The sequence below is a fragment of the Xiphophorus hellerii genome, chromosome 20, assembly GCF_003331165.1.
Source record: "Xiphophorus hellerii strain 12219 chromosome 20, Xiphophorus_hellerii-4.1, whole genome shotgun sequence".
NCBI classification, from domain to species: Eukaryota; Metazoa; Chordata; class Actinopteri; order Cyprinodontiformes; family Poeciliidae; genus Xiphophorus; species Xiphophorus hellerii.
Window position 1 is genome coordinate 23699713 of NC_045691.1, and position 13864 is coordinate 23713576.

Here is a 13864-nt window from a genome sequence, read left to right on the forward strand (position 1 = left end):
CTCCCTTGGTCTCCTGCTTTGCTCTCCAAGTCGATGCCAACACTCCCCTGCTGTTCGGTCGCAGCAGTGTGTGTGTGTGTATGTTTGCATGGGTGTTGGTGCATTTCCAGAGGAGCACTTTGATCTGAGCCAGCCACCAGATGTTGTCTCTCCTCCCCATGAGGGAGCAGCCTGGCTGGCCTTACTATCATCTACACCAAGAAGTGTTGGGAGGGTAGAGAGGGATAGAAAGAGACGGGGCATGGAGGTGGGAAAGTAAGGGGTTATAGGGAAGGAGTGGCTTGGCAACAGCTGAAGCCCAGGGAGGGATTGAATGAAACTTACACACCAGTGCTTTAGCATATATTCATTTGGCAAGAAGCAGCATGGATCCAGGGAGAGGCTGCTGATGCTGGGCTGCTGGCAGAGCAGTGAGTGAAGCAGATGGGGTGAAGGAAAAGGAGAATACTGATAACATGATCATCCTAATATATCTAAAAGAAATAACTCCATTTGTTCCATTGTTTTGAGAGACTTGAATAAATTCGCATCATAAATGTACAGTTTAGTCTGCACTGGTTTTTAGCTAGTTGTTCAAGTTTAACTCAGGAAACTGTCCTGATGTTCTTATCAGAATAAAAAAAAGACACATCCAGAAAAACACCATTGCAGTTTAATAAAATCAAGCAGATTTATTGCGACGCATTACTAAATTTCTGTTTTTATGGAATTACTTTTGTGTTCTTATAGGTCCTGTTATTTTCTGTAATTACCTCCTGTATTCAGCAAAATGAAATACCAACTTGTTTCTGTTTCAGAAATCACAAAACTTTACATACAGAGTAAAGTACTCAGATATTCAGAGATATTTGTTGGCATCCCTGATAAAGATGTTTCAAACGTCTTAAAATCATTGTTTATTTCATTTCCATAAGCTCACATACATTTTTTTTTTAATCTCACCCTTATTTTGAATACACTGAATTAATAATATTAAATGTGTCCAACCCAAAGAACTAACAGGTTTAGAAGTTAACTGCATCACATTTTAGTATCAGATTATGGAGTCTGGATCTTTGTCTTGATCAGTACAGGTATCAACTGATTCCAGTAATAAAAATGACATAGTCAGCAGAGGCCGACAATATTGCAATGGTGAGTTTCTAACTCCAAAGGAGCTTTAATTGAGTCATAGACATCAAATATTCTTCTGTGCTATGCCGTCTGATAAATGGCTAGAGAAACCGGTAACCAAGACAGTCGTAGACATGATATGACAACAGAATATATTTATAGGACCAGGAAAGTACTGCTGTATATTTTGAAAAACTGCCTGGAGGAAGTTGAAACATCAGATTGAGCTTCTCACACTGCATTAAAAGTGTTTGCTTGGGCTGAAGCAGCTCGAGGCTACATGAGCTGATGCATAACACACCTGCAACCTCTGAATAAACTGCCTCAAGACAAGTTGCTAGTGTGGGATTTAAGTAGCAGATTGTGATATTTCTTTTACATTCATCAGCCAGGCTGGTTTTTAAATACAGTAAAAACATCAGGCTTAATTTAAAATGCTGTATTAAAATTATCTTGTGATGTTGTGAGGCTTCAGCGTTTCATACCCAGAGATTTTAGATGGCCTTTAAAGCAGAGACCCTCAGATAAAGACATCAACACTTTTGTTTTTTCTTTGTAGCCACTTCACACCTCTCCCCCTGTCTTGTATTCATTTCCTGCCCTTTAGAAACTACCTGCAATCCCACACACATATACACACACACAGCGGGTCACGCTGCGATTGGCTGGGGTGTGCCAACAGTAAGTCTACATTCCCCGACCCCATCTTTTCCCAGCTGTCACTATTGTCTGCGAGAAGAAAGGTAGATGAACATGAACAAAGTGATAGATTGAAACGGGGAGCCAGATAAGGGGAAAAAATCCCAGAGGAGGTTATGAAAAATGTGTGGAATGGAAGAGGTGTTTATAAAGAAAGAGGTTAAATTGGAGATAAAAACGATATGAGAAGAGGCAAATACAGTGAAGAACTTTTTTTTTCTTATTTTACAACCACTGAGATTTTGAGTGATGAACCATCACAAAATAGTTAATTGTGAAGTTGAAGGAAAAAATACATTTCCATTTCTTTTTTTCAAATCTTATTCAGATAAGTCAAATTTAATTCATTAAATTAATATGCTGGCGTTAGCATCAGCTGCCTATGCTGATCACCTGCGACTCGTACTTTTGTCTTTAAAGAAAACTCGGTAACACTTTATTTGACGGGTTGTGAATAAGACTGTCATGACACTGTCATAAACATGACATAACACCTGTCATCAACATGAAGGAGTCTTCATGAATATTTATGACTGCTATCATAAAGTGTCATTCGGTAAATCATGACACTTTTAATACAAATTTGACGTCATTCAAAGTTATGACAACTTGACATTAACCAAGAAATCATGATCTGACATAAATTTATTATAAAAGTATTACTGATTAAACTTTAAAAATTATGTAGCTTTATGTTATTAAAGCATTTTGAATAATGTCAACTTTGTATTAAAAGTGTCATGATTTACTGAATGACACTTTATGACAACAGTCATAAATATTCATGAAGACTTATTCATGTTCATGACAGGTGTTATGTCATGTTTATGACAGTGTCATGACAGTCTTATTCACAACCCGTCAAATAAAGTGTTACCGAAAACTCTATCAAGAAAAGTTGTTGGCATGCAAAATATGTAAACACAATACATTAGATGCATTGTTGTGTTGTTTTGACAGTTAGCTTTTTTAATGTACTATAAACATGTTTTCAGAAACATCAAAATAGGTACCATGAAGTATACATTAAAAGTTCAAACTACAGATTTAAGCAAAGTAAAATCTAACAAAGAAATGATTTAAAACTTTGTATATCCTTATATATACAAGGGCAATAAATTAAAGTGCAAATGTTTTCAGAAAGGATATCAACTTAATTGGTTTAGGTAAAAGTGCCAGTCTGTCATTAATCGGATCAGACGCTGGCTTCAGAATGGATATAGCCTCCTGCGACAAGGAAGAATCCACCGCTGTGTGGGCCCTAAAACCACACCAAATCTATTTGGCCTTGCTCCATAAAGGCCAGATTGGTGGAGTGCACAACTAATAGTTTTCTTGTTGACAAATTCTCCCATTTGAGTTGTGGATTTTTGAGGCTCCTCTTGAGTTATAACCTCAATGCAGCTTCTCAGGAAAATGCTCTCCTTGCAAAACGCTGTGCCTGAAAATGATTTCACCACCAAACCAATCATTAGTGCACTTGTCCATTATATTCTTCCCGGTGTTGGTATGTCATATAAAATAGCAAAAAATATATATTGAAGTTTTTTGTCAAGGGACAAAATGTGAAAAAGTTCAAGGGGCCATGCATGAGAGACCAGGTATTTTACCAGAAAGCGACGTGGGTGTAAAGTAGAGAGAGAAGTGGAGTACATGGGGAATCTGAAGGGAGGAAAGAAAGGAAGATTAAGAGGTAGAAAGGTGACTTTAAAGATGTCACATTGATAGCAGGAGAGAGGGAGAAAGAGAGATGGGGAGGGAAGACAGGGTGACACGAGCCATCTGTTAGTCTGGGCTTTGGTTTATTTGTTTGGATTACGTATCGATGTGTGTGCCGTATTTCAGATGAGGCAACAGAGCACACAGACACACAGTTGTCCTAATGCCAGAGTTCCATATTTTGTCCTCAAGGAGTTTTCTATATAAAACACATTTGAGACAGTTTAACAAAAGTTAGGATATGTTTGAGAGTTTTTTCCCCTATTAAAAGGAGTCGAATTCAATGAATGGGGTCAGAACACATGCTGTCCGGGAGCTGAGAATGTGTACAAACACTGACATTCTTTCACATAAATCATCTGGGCGCAAGGGTGAGTGTTTAGCTGTGGGCCAAAGCAGAACAAATGTGTGTGTGTGTAACAAGAGTTTGTGAGGTGGCAGCATGTAATGTGTGGGTTCTAACACTCTGCACTCCCCTCCAGCTTCCCAGATCCAAATGCCTTTCCTCTATTCCACCTTTTAGTTTCTCTTTTTCTTCCTACTAGCCTCATATTTTGAGCTTTTTCGTCTTTGAAACATGAAAGCTTTCAAAGTGCAATTACTTTTTTCTTGAGGATGGTTTATAAGCTCATTTGACATGTCTAAGCAATGTTCCTTGCCATTTTCGCAGCCTTTGCAGAGTTGCAGACAGACATCCATGAACTGACCCAGGAGCTGGATGGTGCAGGAATCCCCTTCCTGGACTACCGAACATATGCCATGAGGGTCCTCTTTCCTGGTATTGAGGACCATCCTGTGCTCAAGGAGATGGAGGTACGGGTCAGTAAAGAGCGCTCTGCACTCATGCACACCCACATACAAAATAAGCCTTATTTAACAAGTTTATATAGCAGTCACTTATATCCTTGTGACTTTGAAATAGTTAATTGGAATTAGTAAATTAGAGGTGGATTAGCCTGGCTATTGCCTTCACATGTAATTCCGCTTAAAAAAAAGTTCTTGCTTCCAGCTCAGTCTGGGCTTTGTCCCTTTCTCCTCTCTGGTTGGTTTTTGAGCAGAACAATCAGTGGTCAGAAAGAGAGGTTGTGAACGACGGCAATGACTGATGGTTCTCCAGCTGCTTGCAAATCGTTTATATCTCGTCTGTAACTCTGTTACTGTTATCTGTTCAGTACCCAAAATGCATGATAACACAGGAACTGCTTCATTTCTTTCTTCATAATAAGAGTCTTAAACATAAATAGAGGCTGTAGAGATTTAAGCACATGTATTTTTATCTGGGAGTCATGATAATAACTTACACTTATTGCACCAGATGCTAATAGGAACTGTCCGGAAATATTGTATTAATATCCTGAGATAACGCTAGACCTCTTTAATTGACCGCTTTGAGAATTAGCACAAATCTGAGGTGAGGTGTGTACAAGAAAAAAACCCTGGTTGGAATTTGAACCCATGACCTTCCTGCAATCTTGCAACAGTACTGCAAACCGCATCACCGTCCAGCCCGAAATGTTTACACCCTTTGGAAAATGCAGAGTTGTATTCCTCTGTCATGGCTGCAGGAGCAGGCCTTGGAGACGTTCTCTATGTGCTTGTGCTATCAACTGTATTCCAAAGGGATAGTGTAACACAGCATTGGATTTTCATTTGTATGGCCCAGGCAATCACAGGCCACAGTGGTGCGCTAGCAGGCAGATCAATTTCTTATTACAGCATGAAGTTCACATTCTTTCTTCAAATCTGTGTTTGTGGCTCTCACAAGGGGAGGCCTGGCCATTGCTTTAAGATAGAAGAGAAAATGGCAAAGCGAGGCTTGCACCTGATGGTATAGAAAAAGAGGGTTGTGAGGAAAATGAGCAAGGCACTTTGTGCCGGAGATATTTACATACATGCGTGTAAAGGAACAAATTGAAGATTTATTTGTAGATGTACCCGAATTTTCACACGCACCTCATTTCACAACTATGCTTCACAATCAGTTCTGTTCTCTCAGTCGACTCTTGTTGTTCTTTTTCTATTTTTGTCTGTGACCTTTTCCAATTACTCCACACCTTTACCCACCCGCCTTCTTAGTTTCATATCCTTCATTTTTTTTTCACATACTTCTCTTCTTCTCACCAAAAACCTGCTTCAGTTACACCTCCTTCATCTTTTTTTATTCTAACAATTGCCTTTTTATGTCTCGTATTCTCCCCACTCTTCTCTATTTTCACTCTTTCTGTCTTCCCTTTTCCACCAGGTCCAAGCAAATGTGGAGAAGGCCCTGACGTTGTTTGGCCAGCTGCTGACCAAAAAGCACTTCTTGCTGACATTCATCCGCACGCTGGAAGCTCAGAGGTCCTTCTCCATGCGAGACAGAGGCAACGTGGCTTCTCTCATCATGACAGCATTGCAGGGGGAGATGGAGTACGCCACAGGTGTCCTCAAACAGCTCCTGTCTGACCTTATCGACAAAAACCTGGAGAGCAAGAACCACCCGAAGCTGCTGCTCAGGCGGTAAGAAAAGGAGGGATGAACAGAGGGTGGGAGAGCAGTTAAAACGGCACCAAAACATGTCGGTTCTTCCAGAGCAGCTTCAAGTTAATGCTCTATGGACTGTGCCTGTGTGTGGGTTCAAATCTTTGTTTAGTCAACTCTTCACACATTCAGAGGGTCTTTTAGGAGAGTTTTTTTTAGTGTAAGTTGGCGCTAATTGGCTAAATAAAAATATTTAGCTATTTGCTTTATTACTAAATTGATAACAGAGTAGCAAGCTGTTCAAAGGACACTTTAGAAATCCTGTTTGCATTTTGCCACGAGGCATAGCAGTGACACTTTGTACTTGTGTAAGAAGGGGCTCTGATAGGATGATGCCAAAACTAAACTTTATGGTGAATATTGCCAAACCAACACTGCAGTTCCCTGAGCACAAAAATCACCAAGATAAAAGTTAGCGATGGCAGCATGATGCTGAAAACAAGGAAGCTGTCAAAATTGATGGGAACATTGTTGGAGCTAAATATAGACTAGGCAAACTGTAAAAACCTTAAAATCAAGATTTCTCTTCCAGCAGTACAACAACCTTAAAGATTCAGCTGGAGCAACAGTGGAAAGATTTTGATCAAAACATATTCAATCGTTGGAATGGTCCAGTTAAAGTTCAGAGCAAAACAACTGAGAATCTGTGGCAAGCCTTAACTCGAGTTATTTTTACAAAGAATTGTCAATATTGTCAGACTTTAGATGTTCAAAGAGGCCTGAGACATAAACCGTACACACTGCAGCTGTAATGTTGTTCAAGTATTCACTCATGTGGGCTAAATACAAATGCATGCCACACTTTTCAAATCTTAAACTTAAGAAACGCAAGCATTCATCCTTTTCCTTCTTCTTTAATGATGTTTTAGTTTTAGTCTATCACAAGAAATCCAAATTGAATACGCTGAAGTTTGTGGTTGTAATGTGGCAAAATGGGGAAAACAAATTTAAGGGGTGTAAGTAGTTTTGCAAGGATTTGTGTTTGGGTTTTCTTAAGATGATAAAATCAAATGAAAAGAATATTGTCAAAAGCGGAGGACAGTGCGCTGTGAGATTGTCAGGCCAGTGATTTTTCCTGTCCTGATGGCCTGTGCTAAGAGAAGTGAATGCGAGGGACGGTGACTACGGCTTCTGAGGCGTTTGTGACTATAGCTTGTCTCTATCTCTCGGCCCTGTCCCTGTCAGAGAGGATTACACCCCTGAGCACACATGCACTGCTGCTGCGAGACAGGCCGCCGTATCCCCTCTTCTTGCACTCTCAGCGAGAGACGTAGTTAGGGGAGGAAGTATGAGGAACAGAGCAGGTGTGAAGAACAGAGAGAGAGGAGGGCCTTGCTAGGGAAAGGAGAGATGAGCAATGGAGGAGAAAAAATTATGAGAGGTGAAAGAGGAAGAGGCAGCACGAGAAAGGTGGATGGAGCTCCAGGGACGCAGGGAAGTGGTGATTGACAGAAACAGAAGGCAAAATGTCTACAGGGAGATTTAGGCTTGAGGGAAATTGATGGGGGAGAAACATATAGAGGGAGAAGAGTACGGCTGTTGCACAGTAGAGCCGTCCAATATGGTGAGAGAGCCTAAAAGTAGGGAGAGAAAAGGAAGCTGCGACAGACAGCCATGAAAAGATACCCATAGTTAAGGAAAGACACAATTAAAGAAATGGTCTGTCTCCAAATAAATTGGAATTAGACATTTAATGATAAAAAGCTACTTTTTCCCCTCTCTTCCTCCACTCCTTGGGAAGATATTTAATTAAAAATCTAATCAAGAAATGACTCCGAGTCCGTGTGAAGCCTTTTTCCAATCTGCTCCTGGGGCATATAGTCACAACACACTGTCCCTGCTATTTGCAGCAGCGTCAGGAGCGGCGCTCATTAAGCTTATTAAAATTAATGTTAGACATTCTAACAGATATATAATGATTTTATTCATAGGAAACTGTTTTCTGTGTTAATTCTACTTCTCTTGCTGAAATATTCTCTTGCTTTGGACATATTTGTGTCTTCATTAAAAGTTGAGACCTGTGGGCATACGACCAGGAAAACATCACCTGCTGCTCTGTTTAAAGTCTGTCAACCCAGTTTGTGGGTATTCAAGCTTCTCGATGCAAAAGTATACCCCAGCAGCATTTTCTGTCCCTGTTCACTGCCCTCTTTCATTCCTAGCACTTTCATTCCCCATTGCATCTCCTTTCATCTGATAGGTTTCTGACAGATGAATTAAAAAAAAGAGTGACATACATCAAATAACACTTACCTGTCCAACCGGGAGGCTCCTAGAAATGCAAGAGTTCATCTCCCATCTTTGTCCATAGGCTCACACTGATTTCCCTCAAATAGTGGCCTACTTTTTCCTTTGTTCCATCGTTTTTTTTCTGTTCTTCAGTTATCATGAAAAGCTTTTAACATTAGTGGAAGATTGACCAGAAAACAGCATGTTTTGGACTGCATATTGACAGAGAATACATAACATTAAAAATTAATTGTTGTATGTTGAGAGGATGGTCCTGATAGCAATTAACCTACTTTGCATTACATTAAAAATGTAATCAAAATGTTAGAAAAATAAATAGCATAGTAATTTTCTAACAGTAGCACATCAGGGGAATGACGGATCCCCCTGTTGGACAACCCGTCTATCACTTCTGTCGCGTCCAAACTGGACAAAAACACAGTTGGAGATCTGTTGGAAGTTCTTCATGATGATATGTATGTTCATATATGCACACTTCTGAACGAGATACTGTCCAGGAAAATGAAAAATATAAACCGGTTAACCAACATTTTTGTCCAAGATCTCAGTAGAATAGATGTCAATATACCTAAAATATAACCTGGTTAGGATAAAATTAGATCCTATCTGAAGCTCAAATTTAAAAACTACGAATATGGTTTCTTAATTAAAATACCTTCGTCTGGGCGTGCTGTGGTGGCGTAGGGGTTAGCGCGACCCACGTTTGGAGGCCTTGAGTCCTCGACGCGGCCGTCGCGGGTTTGATTCCCGGACCCGGTGACATTTGCCGCATGTCTTTTCCTCTCCCCTTCCCCCTTTCCTGTCAGACTACTTTTATATAAGGGACACTAGAGCCCACAAAAGACCCCCTGGAGGGAGAAAAAAAAAATATTAAAAAATACCTTTGTCTGAAAAAATACACTGATACTGAAATGTCTGACCATATCGTACTCTCCAAGTCTGCGCATCCATACGCAAATTGATGGATGCATTTTTCTGTCAAGAAAAGGACATTTTAAATGTTTAAAATTACAAACCATCCACAAAATGTTTAATGTGACATATGTACTCTGAATGGCAGCAAATTAACAGCCTGCAAGAGATTAAGACTGACACTTTGTCTGATGTCCAATTGGTGACACATGCAGAGTTAAACACATCATTTTCAATGACAAAACGCTATTTTTAATCATGCCTTAATAATTCAGCTGCCAGATTAATAAATAGATAAATTTGCTCATTTCCTGGCTTTTTCTTTTCCTTTCAGCATATGTTGATTGGTCCATTAATTCTAGCTCCACTTGCTTTACATGAACAAGTCCTGAGAGAGTTACTGTCATAATTGTTAATGTTACAGGTTAGTTAAGCCGATTCCCTTAAATAAGAAAATCTGACTTTGCTGAAACTGTTCTCAGGTGTTCAGAAAGTTGAACAGAATGCATCTGCTAAGAACTGTCCTTTTAATTGTTTTCTTTTTATTTCATTTAGTTGATGCTTCTGTTGTTTACGAAATAAGTAAATGAGCAGATGTTCCCCTCATAGCGTTGCAAATTTATGATTAACAAGAGAGGTGATTGAATTACACTAATTGTTGTTTTTATAAGTGGGTTTGCTTATGGGAAGCAAGCCCACTTAGAAAAACAAAGGGAAAGCGAGAAGGGGCTTTAGCAATAAATGAAATGCAGGCATTTGTTCTGCAAAGCAATTTGGTTTTTAAAGGAGACCAGAGATTTACTGCATGGAGACTGATCGTGTCCCGCTGTATCTGATCGAAGCGTTGTTCAATGGGAACCAATTGTAGCTACAATACATGTGCATGTAAACATTAAAACATAGAAATTACTCAAAAGATAATTCATTTGTGTAATTCAGTTTAAATAGTAAATCTATTTTATTGCATAGATTCATGTCACACAGAATGCATATTTCAAGCTTTAGTTCCATTGTTTTTCATTTGAATTTTTCAGAGAATTAAAACATTGCATTGGACCAATAAAAAATACTTTTGATACAGATCATTGCTAAAGGAGTTAGCTATACACTGGTTTCTGCATCCAGGCATATTACTGGGAATGTAAGTGGAAAAAAACACTGGGGGAAAATGTACAACAGGGGTAACATTACAGGCTTTTGCTGGAGGAGATTCACAGGAGCACAGACGGATCAAAGACATGGGCTACAATAGTTGCATTCCTTGTGTTAAATCTCTCCTAAATTAGCCAAAACAAGAAAGGCGTCGTACCTTACCTTTACAGTACACTCACAAAGGTACCAAGAAGCAGAGAGATACCAGAAACAATGATGCAGATGCTGCTAAAGCATGACCACCCTCATGCCAAGCTGGACTGATGCAATAACTCATGCAAAAGGAGGCCAGAACATGTAAGAGTTCATTTACTCTATACAGAGGATTTACTCTTCAGTACGCTGATATTTCAACATTAGAATCCTTATATTTATTGGTCTTATGTAATATTTTACAATTTTTTGAAAATCAAATGTTTTGGGTTTTACTAGCTGTAGACCAAGATCGTGAAATAAACTAAAATTAACAATGTAAATATATCTCTCTTTGTGTAACGAATCAATAAAATAAATGTTTTAATTTTGTAATCGAATTTTGGAAAGATATTCACTTTTGAATGATATTCTAATTTATTGAGGTCTACCTGTATGAGCCGGGGATGTGTGTGTGTGTGTGTGGAGGGATATAAACATCTTTTGTCTCAGTCTCTTTACATTATTCTGTTGCTCAGACTCCAACCAATCAGATTAATCATTGTTTCCTTCTCTCGCAGGACTGAGTCGGTAGCGGAGAAGATGCTCACCAACTGGTTCACCTTCCTGCTTTACAAGTTCCTCAAGGTAAAACTGTCACAAGGATAAACACCGAACTTCTGGAGCGGTAGCAGCTCTGACACCCACTCACACACAGCTGCAGTATAAGAAAAGACAGCAGAGCCACACCTTCGCCTTTCATTTGAAAGACTCCTATTTCCTAACTGCATCTGCAGAAACTGAAGCCTCTTCACCAGTCGGTGATATTGGTGTCTCTATAAGCCGTTCTCTCTTAGGATGTAGAATCGTATGTCTTTTTCTTGCTTCTTTCAATCTGTATGTGTGTTTTTGCATCTTTGAATAATTCCGTCTGATTTCATATGAGAGGGAATCACTAAATACTGCTAAATTCATGCGCTGCCTCCACTCAAATGTTGCTGGAGCTAATCAGTTAGCATTGGGGCTTTAAACACCCTGTCAGAACAGCCAGTCTGCTGGACAGCAAACCGGCCAAGCCCCAAGGGGTCCCAGTTAGCATCTGTGTATGAGAGTGTGTCGGGCTTGGATCTTGCGCTCATGTGTGTGAATTGGCTTCAAATGCGAGACTGGACAGCCGGAGTGGAGTTCAGTAAAAGGAGAGTGGGTTATGAGAGAAGCTGTTGGGGATTTATTCAGCAGCTGTGTTTATGAACTTTAGACCAGCCTAAGACAACAGAGGCAAAACACGAAAAAGGTGGAAAGTGTTTAGAGAAAGGCGAAAAAGGTGAAATTTATTCAGAAGAAGACGTTTTAGAAGCTGTAAAGGAAAAAAAAATAGAAACACGGAGAAGGGGAGGGGGACGGAAATTGGAATGGAGAAAACACGACAGCTTTTATCCAACCTTTGCGACTCTACTTTCTCCTGAGTTTTCAAGGGTCACGGAGAAGAAAGGCCCGGAACAATTTCAAGATTCAGCCAGGTGTGAACAGAGATGGGTAAAGGTCAAGTAGTGTTTCGGTGGGGCAGACGAGATGGAGCTTTTACCCATAAAAGGAAACATAGAGCAGAAGAACAAAAAAGAAATCTTCAATCCATTACCCTGTTCTTAAAGTTCACCTGTCCTCTTTTCCCTGGCCTGTTTGGGAGGGTCAGGGACCTCATGTTTTTGTTCTGTTTCTAAACCTGGAATTTCTGGTTGTTGCTTTTGGTGAAATCACACATAATTGCATAAAATTGGTTTTGTTTTGTCATTGCAAAAGAAAAAATGTCAACAAGGGAGAGGTAGCGCTAAAGCCTGCACAGAGTGAGAGCTGCCGATTTGTACACTGGCAGCATTTGAAGGAGACAGAAGGGCTGAGATTCGTATGCTGCTAGAAAGAGAGGACGTCTGCTGGTCTGCTGTGTTTTCACCGTTGGAGGCAGGCGGAGCTAGATGATCCCACAGAGTTCGTCTTCTAGCTCGCCAACATGGCTGTGTCCTGTTGATGTGTGAACCTGGTTGAAGGATGCAGAACAGGGAAATACTGTGCCATGCAAACATATTCACATTTCTTGAACTTTTCTGCATTTTGCGACATCGCAGTAACAGATTGTGTATTGTGGGTCTGCACAGTATTAGGTAAAAGTGAAATTTTATATAGTTGGCTAATGTCACATTAATGTGAAGACATATATTTAGATAAATACTTGTCCAGACTGTGGTAATGTCCTCATGTTGATGTTCATAGCAAACACTTACACCACATAAGGAAAGACTAGTTGCTGTTTTGACCATGAAGCAACATAGATATATTTTATTAATAACTTGCACAAATATCTTAATATTCTCCTAAAGCTCTCGTTCTTTTCTGCTGCTTAAAGTTTCACCAAATACATTACTGGCATGGTAAAGCTATTTTTTTTACTTTTTAATTTGGGGAGTTGGAGAAATGAGAACGCAATGACTTTGTATTGCTTTTTAACCTCCATTAACTCTTAATACCCCAAAATAGATTCCAGTACGATCAATCGAGACAATGGAAAACCAATATTACACATCACTCTGAAGACATGACTCTTTGTGAAACATGGTGGTGGCAGCATCGTGATGTGGGGATGTTTTCATCGAGGACAAAAAAGTTGGTCAAAAGTAATGGGAGGTCATCTGGAGCTGAAGACAGAACATTCCTGCAGCCAAAATTGTTACAACTGCAAAATGAATGAGAAATTGATTGATGGTTTGCTTTCTAGAAAAGGATTTCAAAATTTAAGTCCCTACATTTTACAAAACTGGTAGTTTCATCCCTCTGAAGGCTTTGGGCTGGTAGTGGTGCTACATTGTCTTTAGTTTATTTAGGGTTGTTGGAGTAACAGGGGTCAGATATTTTATAGCAATCTTCACAATTATGTTCTTTCCTTGTGTCGATAAATTACTTACAGCCATTAAAATACTGTGTAGTTTTTGGTTGTAACTTGACAAAATGAGAAAATTTATGAATGATTCTGCAAAAACCTAAGATGCATTTAATTCATCCATTTAAATTGACATAGTTGGAAAGCATTTCACACTAATCATTCAAAGATCATCTGTAAATACACAAATTCATGCACATAGATGGTTTGAATCTATGTGATTTGAACGTAAACTTGATGTATGCAATTTAAAACAAAACCCATCTTAACAGAGAAGTGAAGTTTCCTTTTAGAGTGTCTTCAGATCTGAAATGATTCTGTATTTTATGAAACTGTACGTGGTGTGGTTATGGTTCCGTCTCCATTTCTGAATGGCATTATTATATAAATAAGAAAGACGGCTAACGCTGCAAGAAACAGTGCCTGACTTCAAGA

The 13864-nt window shown here is 39.4% G+C and overlaps 1 protein-coding gene across 4 annotated transcripts in view; it reads left to right on the top strand.

The window, feature by feature from the left end:
- Window positions 1-13864, top strand: part of plxna1b (plexin A1b) — a 218729-nt gene that overhangs the window by 192784 nt on the left and 12081 nt on the right. For 2 of the 4 annotated variants that reach the window (XM_032548434.1, XM_032548436.1), the window contains exons 21-23: window positions 4202-4350; window positions 5774-6030; window positions 11079-11145. In XM_032548434.1, the coding sequence (XP_032404325.1) occupies window positions 4202-4350; window positions 5774-6030; window positions 11079-11145 (473 nt within the window). The remainder of the gene's footprint in view (window positions 1-4201; window positions 4351-5773; window positions 6031-11078; window positions 11146-13864) is intronic. The other 2 variants (XM_032548435.1, XM_032548437.1) reach the window with 1 other exon arrangement.